The sequence below is a fragment of the Sarcophilus harrisii genome, chromosome 2 (genome assembly GCF_902635505.1).
Source record: "Sarcophilus harrisii chromosome 2, mSarHar1.11, whole genome shotgun sequence".
In the NCBI taxonomy this organism is placed as follows: Eukaryota; Metazoa; Chordata; class Mammalia; order Dasyuromorphia; family Dasyuridae; genus Sarcophilus; species Sarcophilus harrisii.
The window spans coordinates 495,089,262-495,114,212 of record NC_045427.1 but is presented as its reverse complement, the minus strand read 5'-3'; the positions used below and the strand labels follow the sequence as shown (position 1 = coordinate 495,114,212).

Sequence of the window (24,951 nt, the reverse complement as noted above, 5' to 3'; positions counted from 1 at the left end):
CCTCAGAAGGCGGAGCCGGCAGGACGGAGGGGGGAGGAGACCAAGGAAGTGGCTGCAGCCTCTGAGCCAATGGGGGCGCTGTGGAGGGATCCGTGCCCTTAAATTGGTCTCGTCTTCCACCACCGTCGTCCTCCCTCAGCCGCCCTGGCTCGCTGTTTTCCAAAGCAGTGCAGTGCTCCCGCCGCACGCTGGGGGGCGAACAGCTCGATCCTCTTGCCGGAAGTAGGGTGGGTAATCTCTGACAAGCCGGGGCGGGGAGTGCGTGCGCCGCTTCCGCTGGAAGCGGGTGTCAGTGTCTCCACGTGCAGCCCCTCCCCCTTCCTCTGGTCCCCGCCAGCAGCCGCTACCTCTGCTGCCATGGATCCCGGGGAGCTGGATCGGATCCTGCGGGAATTGCTTCTGCCGGACACGGAGCGAATCCGCCGGGTACGGGATGGGGCCCCCGGGGCAGGGCGGGGCCCGAGGGAAGAGGGACTCCCGGGGCCTGAGACCCGCCGTGTCATCCCGCTTCTCCCCAGGCCACGGAACAGCTCCGGGCCGCCCTCCAAAACCCCAGCGCGGTGCCCGCCTTGTGCGAGCTGATGGCCCACGCTCCCGATCCGCAGGTGAGAGCCCCCCCCCTCCCCGATCGGTGCCGAAACTCCCTGAATTTGTTAAAAGCGCCCCCTTCCCCCTTGGCTCCCGGTCTCTCATCCAGACCGCCCTCCGAGTCCCCTTTGACCTCTGACCTTCGAGGCTCGCTGGCTCCTCCCTGTCACACCTTCAGGCCGGGGATTTCTTGATCCCGTACCTTGTTTTCTTTGGTCTTTTAGATTCTCTTCACGCCTCATTCCTTAGCTTTCCCTTCACTCCTCACTTCGATATCCCACGCTCCCTTTCACTCAGTGATTTTCCCCCCACAACTCCTGAGAGCTCCCGGAAATGTTCATTCCTTCTGCCGCTTACCGACCCCCGAGGTGCTTGGTCTCTTACCGGGAAGACACCGGCTTCTCCCCCGCCCCCCACGGAGGCCGTAGTGGGTGATGCTGCCGGCTGCTTAGCTCCACTAATTAAGGCGCCCGCCTGTCCAGATCCCCGCTCTTGGGTCTCCTCCTGTTTGTCCCAGAGGGTTCCCCTACAAGCAGTCACAGCCTTCTGGCCCTGCCCCTCCCGCATGGCACCTGGGGGCTCACCCCCCCGGGCTCCGGGGCCGCCCGTCCTTCCCCGCTCTCACCCTTGCCCCCTCCTCTGACGCCCCAGATCAGGCAGTTCTCTGCGCTGCTGATCCGGAGGCGTCTCAACACGCGGTGGCGGCGGCTGGTGGCCACGCATCGGGAAAGGTGAGGACTCTGGGGACCGGGGAGCGGTGGGGAGGGCAGCCTGCCTGGGGCCTCCTGAACGCGTCTCGCCTCTTGTGTTTTAGTCTGAAGTCCCTGGTGCTGAGCGCGCTGCAGAATGAGACTGAGTGAGTATGGGTCTGCTTCTCAGAACCTGCCTGAGCATCCCTTGTCTGATAACTGCGGAGTTTCTTATTTCCCGGATCTTATGCTTCTAATCCCGGCTCAGGTTCTTGATTCCTTGGGGCCGGAGACACGCCAAATCCCCTAAAAGGAAGGATAGTTAATGTTTATATGTGTGTGTGTATATATTTTTTTTAATGATAGCTTTTTATTTATGAGATTTATGCATGGGTAATTTTACAACATTGACATTTGCCAAACCTTTTGTTCCAATTTTTCCCCTCCTCCCCACCCCCTCCCCCAGATGGCAGGTTGACCAATACGTGTTAAATATGATAAAGTATATGTTAAATAAAATATATGTATACATGTCCATACAGTTATTTTACTGAGCAAGAAGAATTGAACTTTGAAATAATGTACAATTAACATGTGAGGGAAATCAAAAATACAAGTGGACAAAAACAGGGATAGGAAATGCTATGTAGTGGTTTGCATTCAAGTAAATGTTATATTTAATAGAAAAAAAGAAAGCTTGGTCATGAGGTTTGCTTAGAAAAAGAGAATGAGACAGTGTTAGAAAATGCTAAACATCTCCTATAATGCATCTGTACCAATGGCCTTTTAAATATTTATTTTCTTCCATTCTAATGAGCTTTTTTTTTGGGGGGGGGGGGATGAGAGTGATACACATGGCTTCTCTTTAACCCATAGACACAGCGTGAGCCTCAGCCTAGCGCAGTTGTCAGCAACCATTCTGAGGAACGAAGGCCTGGATGCCTGGCCTCAGTTAATGCAGCTGCTCCAGCAAAGCACTCGAAGCTCCCACATCCCTGAAAGGGAGGTATGGTTTGTAGAGCCAGGGAGGGCTGAAGGTGTCGGAGGATTGGGGCCAGCCAAGATTTGGGAAATTTGGGAAAGGGCTAAGTGTATAAAGTAATTTTTCTTCTACCTTTCTTCCTTCTGGGCAGATGGGACTACTTCTCCTGAGTGTAGTGGTAACCTCACGGCCTGAAGCATTCCGACCACACCATCGAGAGCTCCTTAGTCTTCTGAATGAGACTCTGGGGGAATCGGCCTCACCTGGACTGCTCTATTACTCCCTGCGTACTCTGACCACCTTAGCACCCTACCTGGGCCCCAGTGCTTTGGTGAGAAACCTCTTTGCCCTTCATGTGTAAAGATGTAAATACATCTTACACATTAAGTTTTCTAGAATCTACTTTCTTTTGGTGAAATTAAGGAAGTGAGATCATCTTCTTTCATCTTTATTCTTGCAGGACTTTGAATATTTAAAAAGAGAGACTAAGAAACTTTCCAAATTCCATTTTCTTTTCATTCTGTCTCTAAGCCTTGTTTCTCCATCCTTAGACACGTTAGTCAATAAACATTTATCAAACCTTCTGCTGAGCCACTGTGCTAAGCACTGGGGATACCAAAAGGGGGGAAAAACAATTCTTGTCCTCAGGGAGCTCAATGGGAGAGAGTGTAGGCACATCCAAGGGTATGCTCTGTGTCTGTGGAGCTCAAACATATTAGCTACCATGTTTCTATACTATAAGACTTTGTTTCTACTTATTCTCTTTTCTCTCCTCTTGTAGCCTCATGCCAGGACTCTGGTGCCCAAGGTCATTCTGGCTCTTCAAACATTAATCCAAGTAGATGAGGTAAGAATGAAGGCTAGTAGCTCTGCTAAGGAAGGAAGAGGAACATATAGTTCAGACCCCTTAACTCTCTACACAACGGCTTATCTGTTTGTCCTTTTATGGTAGACAAAGGCCTGTGAGGCACTGGAAGCTCTTGATGAATTGCTAGAATCCGAGTTACCAATCATCACCCCTTACCTCTCAGAAGTTCTCACTTTCTGTCTGGAGGTAAGGAAAAATTTGTAAAGCCTCCACGTTTGGTCTCCTGGCAAGACATTTCTCCATCTCTGAATCACATTTGTTTTCTACATAGGTGGCTAAAACTGTCACACTTGGGGATGCAGTTCGAGTGCGGGTTCTCTGCTGTGTCTCTTTCCTGGTCAAACTTAAGAGCAGGGTGGGTAACTGCTACTCCACCTGTTAATCTACATTGCCCCATACACTTTCTGGGCTATCCTTATCTTTCTTTTTTTTTTTTTTTTTTTCCATCCCTATCTTTCTATTGGGCATTCCTTTCTATTGGGCTTTCTTGCCTATTTTTAGGGTCTTAAATGGAAGGATTATGTATGTAGTAAGTAGCCTAGTGGAGAGGTCAGTCCCAATTGCCAAGCTGCTTAAGTGTTCTTACTCCCACAAGTCAGGGTTGTTTTCCCCAGATCATGAAGTTCCCTAGTTTTCTTCTAAACTTGTCAATTTGGGATTATAGGACTGAAAGGAAGAAACAATAGGAATGAAAAGACAGCTATGTAATAGAAGCCTCTAATACAGGGGTCCTCAAACTACGGCCCACGGGCCAGATGTGGCAACTGAGGACAATTATCCCCCTCTCCCAGGGCTATGAAGTTTCTTTATTTAAAGTCCCACAAAACAAAGTTTTTGTTTTTACTATAGCCCGACCCTCCAACAGTCTGAGGGACAGTGAACTAGCCTCCTATTTAAAAAGTTTGAGGACCCCTGCTAATATCTGTCACCTTATCTCAAATGCTCATAGGCTGTGCTGAAGCACCGACTCTTGAGCACAATATTGCACACTCTCTTCCCCATCATGACTGCTGAGCCCCATCCAGGGCAGCTGGATCCTGAAGACCAAGATATTGACGAGGAAGAGCTGGAAGGAGGGCTGGAGGTGGAAACACCCAAGCAGTTTGCTGTGCAGGTGGGAAGAACAATAGGAAGGTCTTAGTGGGCCAAAGGAAATTACATAGAAGGTGTAGTGTAAGTGAGAGGAAAGATGGTCACAGACAGGGTTTATGTAAAGGAAGAAAGCCTCAGTTTAGTTCTAGAGAAGTAGAAAATTGGGAGTGGGAGTGGGAGGATAGTAGAACAGAATTGAAATTGAAAGCTTCTCTTTTTCAGGTGATAGACATACTAGCTCTCCATCTGGCTCCAGAGAAACTGTTTTCACAGTTGGTGAGTGTTATTGAGATGCTTTACCTCTGTTCTTTCTTCATCCTGACTTAATCTATTTTTTGGTAGTAATGAATTGGACACTGATATTTCTGTGGCAGCACTGGGCATGCATATTTGAAACATTAGAGACCATCTAGTTCGTCCTCACTTTACAGATGAGGAAACTGGGGCCTGCAAAGGTCAAGTGCCTTGCTCATAATCACAGAATAAATCAGCTGCAGAGCTGGGCTGGGGAGATTCAAACCCTATGACTCTACCCTTTTTAGAGGGAGGATCTGATGATCCTGACTGGCTTGGAAAGGTGGAGAGCAGAGTGAAAGAATGGTAAGAGATTTAGGCCTGAATCTGTCTCCTTTAATAGATGCCATTGCTGGATGAAAGCCTTCATGGAGAAAACCCATATCAACGAAAAGCAGGACTTTTGGTGTTGGCTGTGTTGTCTGATGGTGCTTGTGATTATATCAGACAGAGGTATGCTTTGGAAGGAGGAAGGATAGGATTTGGGTCTAAAGTAGGTGAGGTCATGGGGCAGGAGCATCTAAAGATATTTGAACAAAGAAAAAGACAATAGGAGGAAAGAGAGAGGATTTCCCTAGCGACTGCTTCCTTTATTTTAGGGCCCATTGCTAGGTACCTTTTATCATAAACCCTCTCTTCTTGTATCTGCTGCCATCTTTCCAGATTGCTGACCCCACTGCTGCAGATTGTGTGCAAGGGTTTGGCTGATCCTTCCCAGGTGGTGCGCAGTGCTGCTCTATTTGCAATGGGCCAATTCTCAGAAAACCTACAGGTTGGTAATGTAAAAACTGACAGTTCTTCCCACATAAGAGCTATTCAGCTCTCACTCTGCTGTTTCCTTTCTTTTTTTTCTTGGGGACCTTGGGTCCTCACTCCTACAACAGGCCTCTATTTTCCTGGCCAACACTGCATCTACCTCTTCATTCAAACTTCATCACCTGGACTGATCTCTTCTTGTCCCTCTTTCTAGCCTAATATCAGCAGCTACTCTTGTGATGTGATGCCCCTGCTTCTGTCATACCTCCAGTCTGTGCCACCTGGAAATACTCGACATCTTGCCAAGGCCTGTTATGCCCTCGAGAATTTTGTGGAGAACTTGGGTATGAGGGAGAGAGGGTGGTGGAGTGGGGTACTTGGCAGTGACTATAGAGTTGTGTAGCCATTATTTTAAGGTGGATGGCATGGAAATATGTTTGCAGCTGCATTTGCATTGTTCTCTTAGATAGTGCCTCATCCTGGGGCAGGTTCATTTGGTTATTCTTCACTTGATAGAAAGTGAATTTAAGGCTGGGTCTAGAGCTGGCTGATGAATCAAGGCACTTTGGACTGATCATTCAGCATGGTACAGCCATTTGATGTAATCATAAGACTAGATTTTTTTATCTTGCCTTTGATGCTTAATAACTATGTGACTTAGGCCTTGGTTTCCTCACCTACAAAATGAGGTTTGAACTACGTGATTTCCCTTCTAGCTCTGTAATTCTGTTATCCATAGGACAAGATGTGGAACCATACCTCCAAGAGCTAATGGAGCGGATGTTACAGCCCCTTAGAGAACCTGCCAGCCCCCGAGCCAAGGAGTTGGCTGTGAGCGCGATAGGGGCCATCGGTGAGGTGGGGTGATAGGGCTGCCCAGGTTGGGGTGAAAGGGCTATATTTTGACTGCCTGGAAAATGTATTATGCAGGCTTCCCCAAAGAATATATTTGTGAGAGTCTTTCCCATCTTCTAGTACTGCTAACTTCACCATTCCTACAGCCAGTGCGGCCCAAAGCTCCCTGATACCTTACTTCCCCACTATCATGGAACACCTCCGGGAATACCTGTTGACTGGGCGTGAGGACCTTCGATCTGTGCAAATCCAGAGTCTTGGTGAGCACTTCTTCCTTTCACCCTCTCAGGTTCTTCGGAATACCCTTTCCACATGTCTCTCCACTTTACTATTCCCTATTTCACCTAACGGATTTCTGCTGATTAGACAAGAAATGCTTGTAGACTATATTGGAAGCTTTGTTTTGGCCCCCTCAGGTTCTTGTAGGTCTTAAATTCTGATGAGTTTATTCACCTCATTTTTGGCATCTTGATTCCTGACTGATCTCATATGCCTCCCCTCATTTAGCCCATCTTACTCAGAACTATGTTAGCCTATCCAGCTTTGAATGCTGTACTTTCTCCCTATTCTTCTTGACTTTTCTTAGAAACTCTTGGAACTCTGGCTCGAGCAGTGGGAGAACCCATGAAGCCATTGGCTGAGGAGTGTTTCAACCTGGGACTGCGCCTCTGTGACCAAGTGGATGATCCTGACATGCGTCGATGCACGTGAGCAATCTGAAATAAGGAACGGGGATTAGGGAAACCAACTATCTCACTCGCCCAAATTCTCATATCTGACTAATTCAGGATCTCTTGTCCGTATCCTTAATTTGTTACTGTTCCTTGTTATCTCCCCTTTGGTCTGATTTCCTGTTCTGCTCGTTCCTTTTCTGGTAGGGCTGTACTTTACCTCTTTCTCTTGGTCTGCTTCCCTTAAAAGGTATAGTCTGTTTGCAGCATTGTCAGGACTGATTGGTGAGGGACTGGCTCCCCACTTACCAAAAATCACCACACTTATGATGTCATCACTGCGCTCAACTGAGGGCATTGTGGTAAGGATGGGACTGGGGACAATGGAGAAGAAAATGAGCTGGCCAGTAAGCTCACAGGTAGGAAGCTGGAACAAGATCCTGTTAACCCTGACAACTCCTTTTGCAGCCTCTCTATGACACAAGCACTCCCTTCCTGCTTTTTGATGAGTCTGAGGAAGAAGAGGAAGATGAGGAAGAGCTGATGGATGAAGATACTGAGGAAGAGGAGGAGGACTCTGATATTTCAGGGTATGAAACCAAGTGTGGGGGAAGCAAAGATGGCTGGTGGAGCAGGAAGGGCCAGCCATGTTCTGGGATTGAAGAGAAAGTCATAGAGATGCCTCATTAATCGGAAGCTGTGGCTGGCCTCCACAGCTGCCACCTCTTTCCTCTCTGAAGCTGGTGTTGATTTTATCCAGTTGCTAATGTTCTTTGTCTCCTAAATTTGCCTTGTGTTATATTTACTTCTGTACATACTGTATTATCTTTGATTGAAATTAAGTTGGAAACAGAGCCTATTTGTGTTTCTGTAGCACCAGTACTTGGAACATATTTAGCCATCTCAGTTTAACAATTCAATCAGCATTTATTGCTTATTCATTTACCACAGGTCAGATACTATGTTAAGCACTAGAGATTAAAGGGGGGGGTGGGGGGGGAGAGAATTGTCCTTGCCCTCAAGGAGCTTATATTCTATTGAGAGAAATAGATGAAGAAATATGAAGAAATAAGGAAGTTGGAAGCTTTAACTTGTATTAGAATCAAAAAAGTCTTCTATAGAACTGAGTCCTTAATCTGAGTCAAGAAGAAAGCTTAGGATACTTAAAGGTGTCTGCTTTCTAGGCATGAAGGATAATCTACACCAAGGTATTGATTTGGGGGAGAGGGAATGTTAACTATGAGGAATAGCAGGTACATAAATTTGATGTGATCTTGGAATTCTTGAAGGGGAGATTTGACCTGAGCCTAGAAAAAGAATGCTGGTGTTGGAACTGGATTATGAAGGGCTAAAAGTACTTAACTGAGGAGTTTGCATTTTTACCCTGAAGATGATAAGGACCCACTGAATTTCTGAACTGAGGAGGTGACATGGTCAGATTTCTGCTGTAGGAGGATTATTTTATTAGCTGTGTAGGAGGATGGGTTAGAGGGTAAGCTTGGAAATAGGGAAAGCAACTACAAAGGTGCTGATGTTGTCCCAGGGACCAGGATGGTGGCATGAATGGAATGGAGAAAAAGAGGAGATAAGAACTAGAAGTGGAATAGACACTTAATTATCTTGTCTGGCTATGGGAAGGAGAGGAAAGAGTCAAGAATGACTTCAAAGTTGTGAACCTGCATAGACTAGGATATTGGTGATCTCAGTAGGAAGAAAAGATTTAGGGAAAGCTAGTTCTTTTTAGCATGTGTTGAGTTTGAATTGTCAGTGAAACCTTCAAGTGCGGATAATCACAGGTGGCTAGTGACATGGGACCGAAGCTCAGAAGAGGAATTGGGGACTAGAGAAGTAAACTGGGGAGTCATTTTCATGGATGGGATTGTAGGTCCAAGATGAATGAATGGATAGATATTTGTCATGTTCGTTACATGCAAAGTCCTGTGGTAAGTGGTAGGGATTTAAATAGAAGAATAGAGACAGAGACAGTGCTGTTAGTCTTGTTCACATTTTAATGGTAGAGAGAAGAATACATCTGTGAAATTTCAGCTGTAAATCAGATGGAAAGGTCTCATGATCCTGAGATCGAGTACTTATTTCAGACATGGTAAATAGAATGATGTTTTGTTTTTACACCTCCTTTATTTCTGAATATATTCCTACTCAGCAAGCCATCCCTTGTTACAAAGACTGCTTACTTGTTACAAGAGTGGGAATTGTTGGGGTTGGGGGAGAGTCCTATGACTAGAGTTTACACTCCCCAAAATCCTATGATGATGGAGGGCAGTGGGAAGACAGGTGATTAGGTGAGTTAGCTGGATGATTTGTATTCACAGGGATTTCACTGAAGTCATATACAATACTGATTTCTTTGCCTGATCTCAAAGTAGAGGGGGATGGTGCATAGTTAAGTAATACGCTGCATTTGTATCATGGCTTTGGCTCCTAGTTGGACATGGTTTTCTAAAGCCTAAGTTTTGGTATTAAATACTCGGTGATCATGGAAAACTGAAGCATTGTTGCTTTTCTCATATGATTTCAGTGAAACAGGATAAAGTAGATTACTACCTATATATGATGACATTAAGACTTTCAAATCCAGTTCATAACTGTTCTTTTGTTGTTGAGTGGTGGTGGTGGTAGTAGTAGTATTTTAGATACATATTATTGATGTCTTGGTTTTATATCACAGCTGTAATAAGAACCAGGGTGTGACCACCTCCTTCCCTGTGGTGTTCTCTTCTTTTTTATAATATATGATGGTTCTTTCTGAGAGCAGGTTTCTGGAGGCAGCCTTAGTTTCAGTTCAGAGTAATAATCACCTCAAATACAGCCAGCTGATAAAATCCAAACGTTTATTTTCTCCTTCCGAGTCTTGTCTCCTTGCCTGGGATTGGGCAGCTTCCTGGAGAGCCTTTCAGACCAGCCTTGGTCTCAGTGAGGGCCAGCCCACAGTAGTGTGAGATGAAGTGAATGAATCTGTCTCCACCTCCGAGAGTAGGCTTCTGTATCTCCCAGAGTGCTCTTTGGCCCTGAGAGTTTCTTGCTTATATTCTGTACATTGAGTACACACCAATCATTATGGGAAACCATTATTTGTTGTAAGATTAAATCATTCTAAACTAGATTTAAACATTGTCTCCTCAATTCCACTTAGTACCTTGTTTCAAGTTCTCGTAGGATCAGATCAATCATACTGAACCATGCTAAATTAGATAATTATTGTCTCTATCAACTCTAATGACTTAACAGTTTGTAGAGGATTCTAACAATTTTCCGCCCCAGATCAAACCCTTTCCTGTGACAAAAACAATAAGCAAAAACAGCAAATACAGAAACTTTGTCTAACAATGTATGTGCTGTTTTAGTCTAATATTGTGCTTGTCTCCCTGTTTTAAAACAAGTGTTTGGTTTTTTTATCTAAATTAATAAGCTGCCTTTTTTTTTTTTTTTTAACTAAATGTTTTTGAACACCAGAAAATTAATTTTTCCACATGAAACTGAGTGTCCATTTAATACCACTTGATTTATATGTATATATATATATATATATATATAATTATAAATTCCACATGTTACTTTTAAAGTTGTCCTATTTTTCTCTGCTTCCCTCTGAAGTTTCTTGCATTCCACATGTTACTTTTAAAGTTGTCCTATTTTTCTCTGCTTCCCTCTGAAGTTTCTTGCATTGTCATCTACCTTTTTCAAAAAATATTTTAATGGTCCCTTTTTTTGCCATCATTATCACTAATTCCTTCCCAACTCTTCCCCTTTCCCATTAAAGACAAGAAAAAACCCAGCACATTGTAACAAATAAGTATAGCCAAACAAAATGATTGTAGTGGCCAAGTCTGTAAACATGGGCTTCTTTATGACCCGTAAGTCCATAACTACTGTCAGGAGGTAAGTATCATACTTTATAATAGGTCCTTTGAAAATAGGATTGTTAATTGATTCAATCCATTGATTCAATCAATCAAATCAAATCATTCTACATTGATTGAGAGTTCTTGTATCTTTCACTTATTTTTCTTTACATTGTTGTTGCCTTTCTGTAAATCATTCTCGGTTGTACTTACTTTATCTTGCAGTAATATTCTATTACATTCATAGACATCTGTTCCTAGCTAAAACTTAAGAGGTAAATTAAGACTATACTCTTAGATTCTAAATCTCTTTCCTTCCTTTTTATCTCCCCATTAGGATCAGAAAGTTTGTTTTGCTCATGACTATCCTCTCCTTTTTAAACTTCCTCTTCTTATCTCCTGTTGTTTTTCTGTTGAATTTGCTATATTTCTATGTCAAACTATGTATAGGTTCAACTTTTTGTTGAGTAATGTTCATCTGGTGCTAGTATTCTCCGTCTTCATGTTTTTATAATCTTAGGAACCCCAATTCTATCCCCATTTCCCTCCTTTCTACATTAGTATGTTATATTCCTTTTACCTTCTTTTTTCTCTGCAATTAGAAGTCCCATCAAAACAAAATCAATTTAACCCTCTCTACCACAATTCCTCTTTTTTCCATTTAATTCTCTCATTAGTCTTTGAAGATTTGAAGACACTGTTTATCATTAGCACTGTGTCATCATGCTACACCTTTCAGTTGCTCATATAAATTTACCTTTATAAGTTTCTTGATTCTTGTATTTGTATTTTGAAGTTCCTGTTCATCTCTAATAATTTCATTGGAAATGCTTGAAAGTTCTCTTGTTCTTTTAAAGGTCCATTCCTCCTCCCCATCTCCTTGCTGTGGAATAATATTCAGTTTTGCAGGGTTCATTATTCTCAATTGTAAATCTTGCCTTTTGAAATCTTGTCTTCCAAGCTATAACATGAGCTGCCAGATATTATGTGATCCTAATTCTGGTTTCTTGAAATTCTTAAGTCCTTCAATGTGGAAGCTCTGGATTTTGGCCCTGACCTTCCTGGGATTTTTCCTTTTTGGATTCCTTTCAGGAAATAAATCAGAGGATTTGTCTTCTCTTCACATTATCCTTTGGATCTAATACATCTAGGCAGTTTTTGTTCATAATTTCTTGAAATAAATAATAAAGTACACAAGACTTTTAAAAATCACAGTTTTCAGGGACTGTCCCTGACCTATTTTCCAGGTGAATTGCTATTTGATGTCTTAATGTTCTATTGTTTTTCCCCCCCATTCTTGATTTTGTGCTATTTCTTGTCTCAAGGTCACTGATATATGTTTGGTCTCGTTTTCAATAAGGGTAAAGTTTATCACTCTCTTTTCTAAACTATATTTTCCTTATATATGTTTCCTTTAGAAAGATTTTATCTTGCATCATTTCTTCTAGGCATTTATATAGTCCATTTTTCCCTTTGAATCTCTTCTGTTATAGTTAGTATTTCCTGGATTTGGGGTCATATCTCTAAGTAATTTTTTTGTACTGGTTAGTGACTTTGTGTTATAGGCCAGAACGCTGAACTTGAAACAAAAGATTCTTACAAGGTACTAAGTGGAATTGATGAGACAATGGTTATCTAATTTAGCATGGTACTTAATAGTTCTCCAAGTTCAGTATGATTGATTTAATCTTATAGCAAATAATGGTTTCCTAGTGATATAATGATTGGTTTATACTCAGTGTAGAGCATATAAACTAGGAGTCTCAGCTAGATTCATTCATAGAGAGACAGAGAAGACAAAGGACTGGGGGCGGAGCTCAAGCTCTTAGAACCGAGGAGAAAGAGTCATTTGATCTTTGGTCAGCTTCCTGGTGGCAGGGTCTCCTGCATTTTCTTCACTGAAACCAAGACTCTGACTCTCTAGAAAACTGCCCAGCCCTAGGAAGACGATAATAAAGGATTTGGACTTTTAACACCTGGCTACTCTTGTAGTGATTACTGAACTGAAAAGAAGGCTGCTCCCAGAGATCCCAAGAAAACTAAACCAAAGGACATTACAACTTTGGTTTATTCACCTCTCCAACTTTGTAATTCCTGTATTTGGCCTTTGTACCAAGACTGTTACTCTGAAGTTGCTAGGGTCTGTTTTTCTCCTGGCTTTCTTTTCTATTCATTTGCCTCCAGACACAGATCATTGCAGGCTCCATATTTCTCTGGCCTATCAGTGGTCCAGCTAGGAAACATTTGACTAAAATGTTTGCCTGTGTTGACACTAGGATCACAAGTAGCCCCAATTCCTATTGCTTATGGGCTTCTGGCTGATGTTTTGTGCAGTTGTAGAACAGAAGTCATTTACTGTGGTTTCTCATTGAATTTTTTTTTATCTTTATTCACCCTCTTGTGAATATCAAGGTTGTTTTGGTTGTTGTTTTTTACTAGAATAAATACGAGGGAACTAGGCAGTCTACTTAGTTTCTCAGTCTTAGGAAGGACTTTTTAATGTTTTGGTGGTTATACTGGACATAATAGATGGTCGTTTCCATCCAGTAGTGGATCAAGGAGTCCTTCAAACTCCCTAACCCCCATAATAATGGATTCTAGCTTCAATGTCCTAGAACCATTGATAAACAAGAAGTCAGGAACCTGGGCTTTAGAGATAAATGAAGGGCTGTAGCTTTATGGCAACTAGACAGTCAGTATAGCTTGTAAGTACTGTCTTCAAACAGAAATGTTCCGGGGTCCATTTTGAACCTCCAGAGTAGAAAGTAAGTGTTGGGATTCATTGAGGGAGCCCTCCGCTGCCTCCAAGCAATGCCTTCCTGTAGGGAGCCAGGGTAAAGTAACAGTTAGCCCTGAGGTGACATGTAGATGGGGTTGAGAGGTTCCTGTTGAAGAGAGAGACTTCCCTCCCCATATCCTGATCAGGACCAGGTATGGGCAATCATGTGCCCGATCCTCTTCTCTTCTCTACTCCATGCTTTCTGTTGTTCCACTTACTATATGTTTATTCAATTCTTGAATTTCTCTTTACTTTTCAAGGTATAATGTAGAGAATGCTTTCTTCGATGAGAAGGAAGACACCTGCACTGCCCTGGGAGAGATTTCTGTAAATGCCAGGTAATCCCTGCATTGTCCTTCTGATCTCACCTCCTTCTCTGATGAAGCCCTTCCCTGACCCTGGTATTTTTGTTCTTAGCATAGCCTTCCTTCCATACATGGAAACTGCCTTTGAGGAAGTGTTCAAACTATTGGAGGTGAGTCTTGGCCGGGGGATCTGGGAAGACAGCCAGCTTTGCCATACAGCAGGCAGGTTTTAAGCAGTGCTTGGTCTCTCTCTTTTCTTCCTTACCAGTGTCCCCACATAAATGTCCGGAAGTCAGCTTATGAAAACTTGGGCCGGTTTTGCCATTCTCTGTACAAGGTTTCCCAGCTTATCCCCTCAGAGCAGAACACCTTTGGTAAGGAGGCAGGCCCAGCTCCACAAGGGGTCTGATATCAAGGGCAGAGCCAGCAGCAGGGTCCTGAGTGGGACCAGGTATATCAGGGAAACTTTGCTTTTCTAGTATTACAGACAGCCCTGGGCCGGATGATCCCGGCCTATCTGCAAGCGGTGAACATGGAACGTGAGCGACTGGTGGTCATGGCTGTGCTGGAGGCTCTGAACAACGTTCTCCGGAACTGTGGATCGTCTGTGCTCCAGCCTCCCAGCCGATTGTCAGAGATCTGCACTGTTATCAAAGCTGTGCTACAGAAGAAGGTGAGAAGGCTCCCGTCAGGCAGTGGGGCTGGAATGCCCCAGACTGGAGGTCCTGAGCCTGGTCCTGCTGTACTTCCCCTAACGTCCACTTCTGACCTTACTGACCAATTTACCTGATTTTCCAGATAGCCTGTCAGGACCCGGAAGAGGAAGAAGAAGATGAGATAGAACAGGTAAAGAGACAGGGGCTAAGAAAACCATGTATGTATATGGAAGTGGGGACAGTCTGGAAGCCATTGTTGGTTAATCAGTATTACCGAGTGACTGTTATTTGTCCAGCACTAAGCTAAGCCTTAAAAGAGAGGTTAAAAAGACGTGATTTATATGGATTGCATAGTTATAGTTTTAACAACTAATTATAGAGCAAACCAAAATATATGAGAAAATAAAATGTAAAATTGTGTAATGGTGATGGAGAGTGATAGGAGAGAAAGCAGATCATTGAGGGCTTGGATGCTTGGAGAAAGATTCACAGGTTGAAGGGAGATTAGGAGGAGGTTGTTATTCAAAGTGTGGTTCTATTGGAGTGGGCGTGTTTGAAAGAATGGGGGCAAAAAGGACTGATGAGTAAAATGGTTGAGAGGAGGGTTTCAGAAGTGGGGAGATCCCTCATGAGATCCCTGTACCTTGATTCCTCTCAGGAGTTGGGAGGGTTGTCTGGGATGGATGGGATCCTGGTGTTCCAGGTGCTGCCCTGACTAGATCGGCCCCACAGGCAGAGTACGACGCCATGCTGCTGGAGCATGCAGGAGAAATCATTCCAACTTTGGCAAGTGCCTCGGGAGGAGAGACCTTCGCCCCCTTCTTTGCTGGTTTCTTACCTCTGCTGCTCCGGAAGGCAGTGAGTGATTCCCCTCCTTTAACTCTTGACCCCTGCAACCTGGTTTCCTTCTGTTTTCCCTCTCCCCATGTCCGAGTTCCATTTCCCAGCTCTGACCCCTCTTGTGCACCCCCATGCTTCCCCTGGCCTGACTGTTCCCTTCTGCCCTCGACAGAAGCCAAGCTGCTCCGTGGCTGAGAAGTCATTTGCAGTGGGAACCCTGGCAGAGGCCATGCAAGGCCTGGGGCCCTCTTCAGCCCAGTTTGTGTCACGGCTGCTACCGGTATTGCTGGGAGCTGGCCGAGATTCAGATGCTGAGGTTCGAAGCAATGCAGTCTTTGGGCTGGGCGTGCTGATGGAGCATGGGGGCCGCCCTGCCCTCGAGTATCCTCATTGCTGGGGCAACTGGTGGGGCGATGGGAGGGGCCTAAGAGAATAGTGTCTTGTCCATTCCCTTGACATTTGCTGATGTATTTGTTCTAATATACCTCCCTCTACACATAAAGCAAAACCAGAGAGGGTGGCCATCATTCCATGGCCATAGCCCCCACCTCTCTCCTGAGGGAGGAGGTCTGTTTTATCATCACTCCTCTGGAACCAATGCTCAACCCCCTCATTTTACAGATGAGGAAACCGAAACTCAGAAAAGTGAAGTCATTTGCTCATGATCTAGTGGCAGAGCTGGACTATAGCTCAAACCTTCTGATTCCTAGTCCGGTGCTCTTTGTGCTACATCCCACCATTGTGGGTGGGGGTTTGGGGTTATTGGGCCGGGATCTGTGGAGAGAGGCCTGCCTGTAGGCCCTGTTCCTTGACTACAGCCTAGGCAATGCCATAAGATTCTGGAGTTTCTGTCATCACTCATTACCCGGGAATGCCAGAACCGTGTTCGTGACAATATTTGTGGGGCCTTTGCACGCTTAATGATGGCTAACCCCACAGGAAAGCCCCAGAAACAGGTAAGAGGAGAAAGGAGGGAATGCTAAGTATACAAAGTAGAAAGAAAGGGATCCAGGAGAAGAGAATGCAAGGGGGACTTCAAGCAGAGAAGGGTTCTCCACTCAGCTGACTCTTATGTTTAGGTGCTGACCACACTGTTCCATGCATTACCACTGAAGGAGGACTTGGAAGAATGGATTACTATGGGGAAATTTTTCAATTTCCTTTATCAGAGCTTCCCTGAGCAGGTACCCGGCCTTGGAACCTTAGTCCTGGTTCTCTCACCCCATCCTTGGTCTCTTTGTATACTGTGGGGAGGGGCAGGGAGGCAGGAATTGTAGGAGTTACTGTAGCTTAATTCCTTCCCCAACTTCCTTTCAGGTAGTTGAAGTGGCTCCTGAGATCCTTAAACTATGCAGTATTACTCTAAGTGCCAGCAAAGTCCCACAGGGTGAGTAGAGTTAACTTGGAGGAGGGGAGACTGTGGGTTGGTTAGGTGGGAAAATGATTATGGAATCATGCCTGTTGTCCTTCTTAGTGACCTGCACTCTCCTTTGTCCACTCCCAGAAACCAAGGCTGCCTTGCTGCTGCTCCTGACTCATTTGGCCCAGCAGCACAGAGACAAATTCCAGGAAGCAATGTGCTCCCTGTCCCCTGACAAAGCCCAAGAACTTCAGGCTGCGCTCAGCCCTACCTAGGGCCTGGAAAGTGACCTCCTGGATCAGAAAGGGAAAGCTGCCCTTCCCAGGGGGAACTGTTTACTGCCTTGGCTCCATCTGGGTGCCTGCCAAAGATCCCCATCCCCAGGACAGTGGCCTTGTGGGAGCCATCCCTGGGGCTGGTTCTGTTACTGTATTGGACTTTACGGACAAGGGTTTGACTTCTGATTTGAATAAAATCCATTTATTTTGGATGAACTGTTGCTTGTGGGTGGGTAACAGGGAAACATAGGGTTTATCATACAGCAAGTAAATATGTTTTGTCTTCTGCCACATTCAAAGAGAAGGGTCTCTAATGGCGGCGGTTCCCAGGCCCTGGCCGGATGAGGAGGCTGCCATAGGGTTCCTCTTGCTCCACATACACAACCTGTTGCGTAGACAGCACTGAAAGGGGATAGAGAGTGGATAGACCGTGGTAAGGGAAGTCTGGGCCACGCACTCTGTTCCCTCTGCCCACCCACCTGCTTCCTTTAGCTTACCAAGAAGCAAGTAGAAGGCCCGAGCAGCCACCAAACGAGGGGCAAAGGGAGGAATGAGGTTGTTGAAGTCTATTTGTCCAGAAGCCTGTAACTCCACTGTGATAGCCCTGCCCAGGCCAAGAAACGCCAAGTTCAGTGTACTTTGGGCTACCTCTAGACCCCATCGTCCTCCTCTCTTCTCCCTATTCCCATCAATACCTTTGCAAGGCCTCTGGGGAGAGAAGTTGCTCATCTGGGGCCAGCTGCAAGGGGAGTTCAGGCACTTCTGGTAGTTCAGGAACCACAGGCAGCACAGGTACCTCCACTTCCACCTCACCTAAGCCCCTTGGAGGACACAAATGTCACCTGTGAGGTGGTGGTCATAGTGATGACAGAAAAACAAATTTCTCTTCCCTCCCACCAAGCTTTCTTCCCTTAATATCCTTGTCCCTTACCACCTCTCTTCAGGAGGAATGAAACTGAGACGGGATCGCTCTTCCTCAGTAGTCTCCAAGGAGAGTTCTGTTGTGGGGAAAATGGTCTGAGAGGGTCTAACACTAAATGTTATAATTTCTATTCATAGTCTCCCAAGATTTACCTGAAGACTGTAGTAGGGGACCACTGGGCTCTTGGATATCTCGAAGAATCTAAGGGTGAGGGAGAGGGGCAGTGATGAATATTTCCAAGAGGTTTGCTAAGTTGGAGTCTATACTTTGGTGTAGTGCATTGGGCCTTTGCTATAATCCAAACCCCAAAGATTTGAATTAAGGTAAACTAGGATTTGGAGGGATCAATTCTTTGAGTGGAATTGACCAGGCACCTCGATTTCACTGATAGTCTCAGCCTTTCGCCTTTCCTCTAACTGCTCAATTACAGACTCTGGCTCTTGGGGTTGCCGATATCGGAGCTCCTTTGGGGGGACCCGGGCACAGCGAGTCCAGAGACTAAGTAGTTCTGGGTGTAGCCATCCAGCTGGGAACAAAGGAGAGGTTGGGTAGGAATTTGCATCCTGGGAGCAAAAGGATTAAGGTCTAGGTTGCACATATGTGTAAGGTGGAGTTAGAACTCTACATTCATTAGCTACTTCTAGCATCCCCCAAACCTATTCCACCATTCTTACGGTAAACTGGAGTTCTTAGCAGCTCTGATGGACTCTTCATCTGACTGGAAGGCTGGACCATTGGCTGCATTGAAGAGAAAGGAAGGTCACAGCTTTAAAGCTGAAAGACCATCATCTGATCTAATCTCCTTAGTGAAAACTTAAGCCCAGACTGGTGGTTAAGTGGCAGAGATGTCATCTGAACCCCCATTCTCTGGTTCAAATCTTATCTGCCTCCACTCTTCGGGTGTTTAGGTTTATCACAGAGAGAGTCTTCGTGTTGCTAGCTCCACCGTATCATTTGGCTAGGAACTGGAAGTAGCTTTGTGTTGTTTCCTCTCTTGGGTTATCAATTATTTTCCCCTTCTTTTGTCACATTAAAGCCCTGCAGTCCCATGACTGCCTTCTCTTATTGCCCAACAGTAATTTTGCCCCGTACTCACACAAGCTCTGGTGTGGGCCTGGGTTTGTAGAACTTGTTTTTGGAATTCCTCTCGACTAATCTGGGTCTCTTCATCATACAGCTGCAACCGGTGCGGGCGGCGGGAGGGTGGAGGCTGAGGTGGTGCGGACAGATCAGGAAGAATCATCTATTTCAGAAAACGGGGCATCTGTTAACTTTGTAGTTTACCTACTAGCCTGATCCAGATTCATTCAAGACTCAAAAGTCTGAAAAGTTACAGGAGGCTGAACCAGTGGGGAAAGAGAGGGGCATAGGTAATACTTACTTCAGGGCTGCTGGGGACACGAACTGGAGGTCCCAAAGGGCTGGGCATCCCAGGCAGAAGTAGTTCTGTAGCTGGAATCTCTTCTGCAAAGAGCAACAAAGGAGTTGTGGTTCTACCCCCAAACCTTGCCCACCCCTAGAACACTAAGCCCCATCCCAATTCCCTGACGTGTAAGTAGGGCTAGAGAGCTGGGACCATTAAGTGTTCTAAGCATCTGGAAAAGTGGACTTCCCCAAAGAGCTAAGGCAGTAAAATATTAAATTTTGGGAATTAAGAGGTAGTGAAAAGACGGAGGGTTTCTCACCTGAGAGCGGAGGACCAGCTTCTGGAATCAGTGACTCAGATTCTTCAGGGACTAGCTCCTTCTCTAAGAGGGGTTCTGCCACCTCCTGGATCCTGGAGGTAAGGTTAAGAAGTGGATCCTGCAGCTTTGAACTGCCACCCATCCCCACCTTCACTCAGCTCCTGAAGTGGCTGGTCTGCTTACCTTGCCTGAGGTGGGGGTGACACCCTAGGAGTGATTTCTCTCTCGGGGACCCGGGAAACTTCCACCGACTCTCCAGCTGAGAGAGACAAGAAGTAGAGGGGAGGGGAGGGGATGATTTCCTGTGCATCAGCTAAGGAAGGGTTCATAAGTGCTATTTCCTCCCTTCTAAAGTCAATTAAGACTGTCTGGCTCCAACCCTATCCCTGCCAGAGGGCTGACCATCTGGGACATAAGATATTTGGGTCTCAAGCTGCTCCTGGGGAGGGTAGATCTTGGCCTTTTCCTCAGACAAAATAGCTTCGTCCTCTGCAGCCATCAGCAGATCCAGGTCATGATGGGAGATTTCTGGTAGGTCCTGTTCACCCTGTGGAAATAGGGAATGAATGCCCCCTTTCTCATTTTCAGGAAAAGGAGAGCCAAGTAGGCAAGAGGGACTAGGTCCAAGCTAGAACTACAAATGGCCCATTCCTGGGTGGGAAGATGTGGGGGAAAATGAGAAAGGGGAGGAAGAGTGCCTGGAGTTCAGGAGCCTGTGCCTATCCGCTCAAGTCCAGGGAAGGGAGATGCCTGCCCTCCATTTCTAGGCATCTAGAATCCCAGTTCCAGAATCCTGCTCACCTCAATGTGCAGCACATGGATTGGCTCTGCCTCCTGAAGGGTGATAGTTTCAGGAAGCAGGACAGTGATGGGGGATTTGTCTGAGAGAAGGAGATCATGTCAGTACCATTTCACTTGACTGCATGGTTCTAAACACAGTCTCACAGCCCTCTGTGCCTTCCTTATGTCCCTTCCCAGAAAGGTGATTCTCTGGCCACCTAACTGGCTCCATGGGAACCAGAGAACTGCTCACCTGACTTCCTGGGTGGGCGGTAGATCTGAGGAGGGCTCTCTTTAGAAACCCTCTCAGGAGTTGGGGCTTCCAAGAGTTGTCGAACCTTTAGGCAAAGCCCAAACATATGATTTAGTCATGGGCTTCCCGCTCTGTTTTTTACATGGTACTTAACAAAGTACTAAAGCCCCCTGATCTACGCACCTTTTCTCCAAATCCCAAACCTATATGTGCTACCAAATAACTGATTCTTATCTGTTCCACATAGAAAACTAGTCGTTAGGGTAGAGGCTATACCAATGAGGACCAGTAGGATCCTATAGCACCAACACTGAGGAGGTTAGTTGGGGGGCGCTAGGCGTCTCGTACACACCTGGGGGATATCCAGGGGACTAGGAAGGTGAGGGTCAATGGCCATCACTCCAAAGAAGGGGTCAAGGGCATCTTCCAAGGTCTCCATTGTGGTCAGGGGGTCAGGTAGTAGGAGAGCGGGTCTGTGAGATAAGGAGGGAAAGGATAGATCAGGGTAAGACCAAAACGGTGGTTAGAGGAAGTAAGGATGGGAGAGAGATGAAAGGAATCAGGGCTAAGAGTTGAGATGGGAGGAGTTCCACATCCCCAGCCCTGGAGTGATAATATCTAATGGGGGTCAGGGTACTCACACCTCGGGATCCACCATGTCAATGCGGATCTGCTGCTGGGCTCGGTGTAGGCGCTCCAGGATATGCTGGATATCCTCTGTGGAATTGTCGGGGTCACAGAAAGTGAGAAGGAATTGGACAAGCTGTACTTCACCTTCCCTGGGCCACCTGCGTCCTCTTCCCATGGAACCTTTGCCCTCAGCTTTCTCAGCCCACCCAGCCGGCCCCAAACCCTCTGAGGTGACCTGAATCCACTACCAGTGCCCATCCTCCGTTACCGCCTTACTTACCCACAAGATACTGGCATTGGCGGAAATAGACGCGAATAACACCGAACTGCAGCTGGGCAGAGAGGTAAAGGGAGAAGCGGGGCCTGGGGACACCTGGCAAAGACGACTGCACTTGCACCAGAATATACTTCAGGATCTTCTCACTGTGGGGGCAAACCTTCCCTGGTTAATCTCCAAATGTCGGCAGCCCTCAACCTCTCTGTTCTGCGTCCCATCAATTCCCCAACAAGAAACCTTATTTTTCCTCCCCCACCTTGGTCCCCGAGTAATGACAGTTCTTCTATCTAATCTACTGTTCTCTCCCCCAATCCCCTAAACTTCAGGGGCTCTTACCATGTCTCCACCACGTCCACCTTCAGGTACTCGCGCTTCACTAGCCTCATGCCGCCTGTTGCTGCCAGCCTAGGCGTTGACAGGAGTGGAAGAGAAGGATCAGTCACACCTTTACTAACTGCTAACACGTCACTCCAAGAGCACAAGCACATGAACCAACCTGGGGGGAGGGGGAGGGTCGGAGAAGAGAGGGTCCTTCGGAGCGACCCAAGCTCAGAAAGTATCAAAGATGGGGAAAGACGGGGAGGGAGGCCCTCGCTCCCTCCTTTTTTCCCCCCTGAGGCAATTGGGGTTAAGCGACTTGCCCCGGGTCCCACAGCCAGTAAGTGTCTGAGGGCGGATTAGAACTCGGGTCCTCCTGACTTCGGGGCTGGGGCTCTACGCACCGCGCCACCTCGCTGCCTCCTTTCACACCTGAAGAAACTGGTCTCAAGAACGAGTGACCTTCCCGGGTGACACCGCGGGTTGCAGCAGAGCCGGGACGACGGTCTTGCTCCCTTGTCTGTGCCTCCCGCCTCCCCCCCCACCCCCCTCCCCCAGCTGCTCCCAGGCTCCTCCCCCACAGCCCCCTCACCAGATAGTGGCAAAGCAGCCAGTGTGGCGCTGAAGCACGTTCGGGTAGTAGAACATCTTCACTCTGCGGCCTTGCGCGCCCCACGTTCTGAACCTGCAAACTAAACCCCTTAAGGGGGCAGTTTCCCGGCTCCTTGCTGCCAAGGAGCCGGGAAGGAGGCTCTCTCCACCGCTTCGGCAGAGGTTCGGGCTTACAAGCAGACTAATGGGTATGTGAACAGAGAGGCTTAGCAAGAGACGGCTATTACCAGAGAAACAGACCTGCGAATAGCTGGACAATCTGTCTGTGGACACGGGGTGAGGGGGAAGGGGAGAGGGTAAATTTGCTGAGAAGCAGCTGCCTTCCGGAGGTCGGGGAGCCCTGGGAGACGCAGTCAGGCGCGGCAGTGCCCCAGCCCAGCTTCCGGCCGGTCGCCCCGGACCCCCAAGGGGACTTTGGCTGGGAAACGCCGCCCCGTGGGGGGATCCTGCGGGGGCACTAGGGCTGCCTCAGCCCGGGACGGGGAATGGGGAGTCCTGTGTGCCACCTGTTACTACCCAGGCTCAGGAGGAAGGCTGATCCCCTACCCCTAGTCACCGACTCTTCTCCGGGCCTCCAGCTGCGGGGTGTGGGTGTCCGGGGCCGGGGGCGAGGGCACGGCGTAGGGAGCCTTTCGCAGCGACAGTCCCTCGTCCTGCTGGTCCCCGAAGAGATGCCGACTGCAGGGGGCAAGCTCGCGCCTTCTTCCTCCCTTCCTGATTGGACGATGGCCCTCCTGGGAACGGCCAATCAGGCGCGGATGCCAAGAAGCAGCGTTCGCTTCTCCTGGAGCTTCTAGATCGGAACCTCAGCCTCGCGGCGGCTGCCCGGGGTCCGCTGCCCCGGGTGCAGCGTGGTGACCAATCAGAGATGCTTCTCGGGACGACGGAATTAAGTGGGCTGACCAATCATCTTGTGTTTTTGCATTCATCCTCCCTTCCTTCGCCCCCCTCCTCCCCTCGGCCCCGCCCCCGCGTCATTCCCATCGCCTAGTGACAGTGCAGATGTTCCGGTCTCTGGGGGGGGGGGCACTCCTGACCGACCAATAAGCGTGCGCAATGACCTCGGCCAACAGAGAAACGAAAGGCTATTGGACGACAACGTTGGTGGGCCCCTGAGACTCACCTTTGTGTCCTTCCATTCCCTCGCGTCAGAATTTTTTTAAATAATTACTGAGAATCCCGCGCAGTGTTCAGTAACCCATGTGGGGCACTGAGAATAGTCGCCAATCCACCCATCAAGCAAGCATTTATTAATAAAGAGCTAAATGTGCTAGGTCCCAGGGATGCAATACCCTGGCCTGTCCTCAAGAAGCTTACAGTCTAGTTGGGGGCAGAAAAGCACACTCACTGCAAACAGGACCACATCTACATAAATGGACCACGCTGGGATCTGCTCGGGATTTTAAAAATGAAGAGATCCGGCCCTGAGAAGCTTCTCTAGCAGAGACTGTAGAACCTAGGATAATGTAACCCGCCACCGTGGGTGTTCTGCTCCTCCCAGTCACAATAGATCTTGACCTTTGAATAATGCTTTTGTGCTGTCCGGCGGTTGGCAACTTGCTTAGATTGAGGTAGAAATAAAACAAAGGAATAATAAGGAGCCAAATGAATATGCTAATCGAGGGAGTAAAGAATGGTGCTGACCTGAGGATGATCGCCAGGTCAATGGGGTGGGTCAGAAAAGAGAGAGAAACCCACACAGTCTCAACTCATTCCTGGCGTGAGAAAGTAGGTGTGACACTTTATGTAACATCTCTCTGAGGGATAGCTAGGTGGTGTAGTTGTATAGAGTACTGGCCCTGGAGTCAGGAGGGTCCGAATTCAAGTTCGGCCTCAGACACTCAACGCTCACTAGCTGTGTGGCCCTGGGCAAATCACAGCCCCAATCGCCTTTAACAAAACATCTGTCTGTACTCTCGTTTTTTAATCCGTGACTTCATCCTCGTGGGCATTCCCCCCAGTGATGCAGATGAAAGCCTATCTTCGCCTGCAATCTCTGCACAAAATTTGTGTCGCCTGGGGTCGGTAGCCCGGGAGAGGACCTCCAGAGGACGGAATTATGTGGGCTGACCAATCAGCTTCTGCTCCGCCTTCCTCCTTTCGCCCTTCCCCTCCGCGCCCAACGCCTAGAGACAGAGTCTTTTGGGAAGAGTCCTGCCTGGCCAATAGGCGTGCGGAACGGCTCCCTGCGCCGGGGCGGGAATAATTCTGCACTAGGTCTCGGATTCTCCTGACGCGTGAGCTGCCGCATCACCTGTGCCTTTCTCTCTCTCTGCCCGAGACGCTCCGCCTTTTTCTTTTCCCCTCTTAAATCTTAATCCATCCCTTATGGCTACCTCACTTTCATTTGCAAACGTCCCTCCCACCTCCACAGAATGCTGTCCCCTGTGACACAACGAGACAGAAAACTATTCAGCATTACCAAACCAGCTCCGACACACAGCCGGCCCTTCCTCACCCTTCACCCCCAGCCCCAGCTCCCTCGGGACCTAGTCTTGCATCTCCCACTGCCTGTCGGATAGCTTGCCTTGGTGTTCGGAGACATCTTCCATTCAGCTTCCTCAATTACTCATTATCTTTTCCTCCAAACTCCTAACT

At 47.2% G+C, this 24,951-nt stretch overlaps 2 protein-coding genes and 1 long non-coding RNA gene across 3 annotated transcripts; 1 reads left to right on the top strand and 2 right to left on the bottom strand.

Annotated features, from left to right (window-relative positions):
• Positions 1–275: 275 nt before the first annotated feature.
• IPO4 (importin 4) lies at positions 276–17,088 on the top strand. The gene is made up of 30 exons (XM_012545044.3): positions 276–426; positions 519–605; positions 1,240–1,319; positions 1,403–1,444; positions 2,154–2,283; positions 2,411–2,590; positions 3,041–3,106; positions 3,212–3,313; positions 3,399–3,482; positions 4,077–4,241; positions 4,442–4,495; positions 4,857–4,966; positions 5,177–5,285; positions 5,484–5,613; positions 6,009–6,122; positions 6,271–6,384; positions 6,711–6,831; positions 7,046–7,157; positions 7,264–7,385; positions 13,698–13,775; positions 13,855–13,912; positions 14,011–14,116; positions 14,222–14,415; positions 14,541–14,588; positions 15,131–15,256; positions 15,411–15,619; positions 16,062–16,194; positions 16,318–16,422; positions 16,556–16,625; positions 16,743–17,088. Exons 1-30 carry the CDS (start codon positions 358–360, stop codon positions 16,871–16,873), a joined length of 3,249 nt encoding a protein of 1,082 aa, XP_012400498.1. The 5' UTR covers positions 276–357; the 3' UTR covers positions 16,874–17,088.
• LOC116421817 lies at positions 5,193–7,079 on the bottom strand. Its single transcript, XR_004232354.1, has 3 exons — positions 7,016–7,079; positions 6,336–6,840; positions 5,193–5,279 (listed from the first exon to the last, which is right to left on the bottom strand). It is a non-coding gene; the product is annotated as an uncharacterized LOC116421817 (long non-coding RNA).
• On the bottom strand, positions 17,055–23,225 carry REC8 (REC8 meiotic recombination protein). Its single transcript, XM_031955088.1, has 20 exons — positions 22,900–23,225; positions 22,334–22,426; positions 21,760–21,828; positions 21,427–21,569; positions 21,158–21,233; positions 20,869–20,989; positions 20,517–20,601; positions 20,285–20,364; positions 19,886–20,030; positions 19,667–19,742; positions 19,484–19,575; positions 19,180–19,262; positions 18,895–19,041; positions 18,473–18,536; positions 18,173–18,324; positions 17,951–17,999; positions 17,808–17,874; positions 17,572–17,697; positions 17,374–17,480; positions 17,055–17,278 (listed from the first exon to the last, which is right to left on the bottom strand). Exons 2-20 carry the CDS (start codon positions 22,387–22,389, stop codon positions 17,187–17,189), a joined length of 1,830 nt encoding a protein of 609 aa, XP_031810948.1. The 5' UTR covers positions 22,390–22,426; positions 22,900–23,225; the 3' UTR covers positions 17,055–17,186.
• Between the last annotated feature and the right edge of the window lie 1,726 nt (positions 23,226–24,951).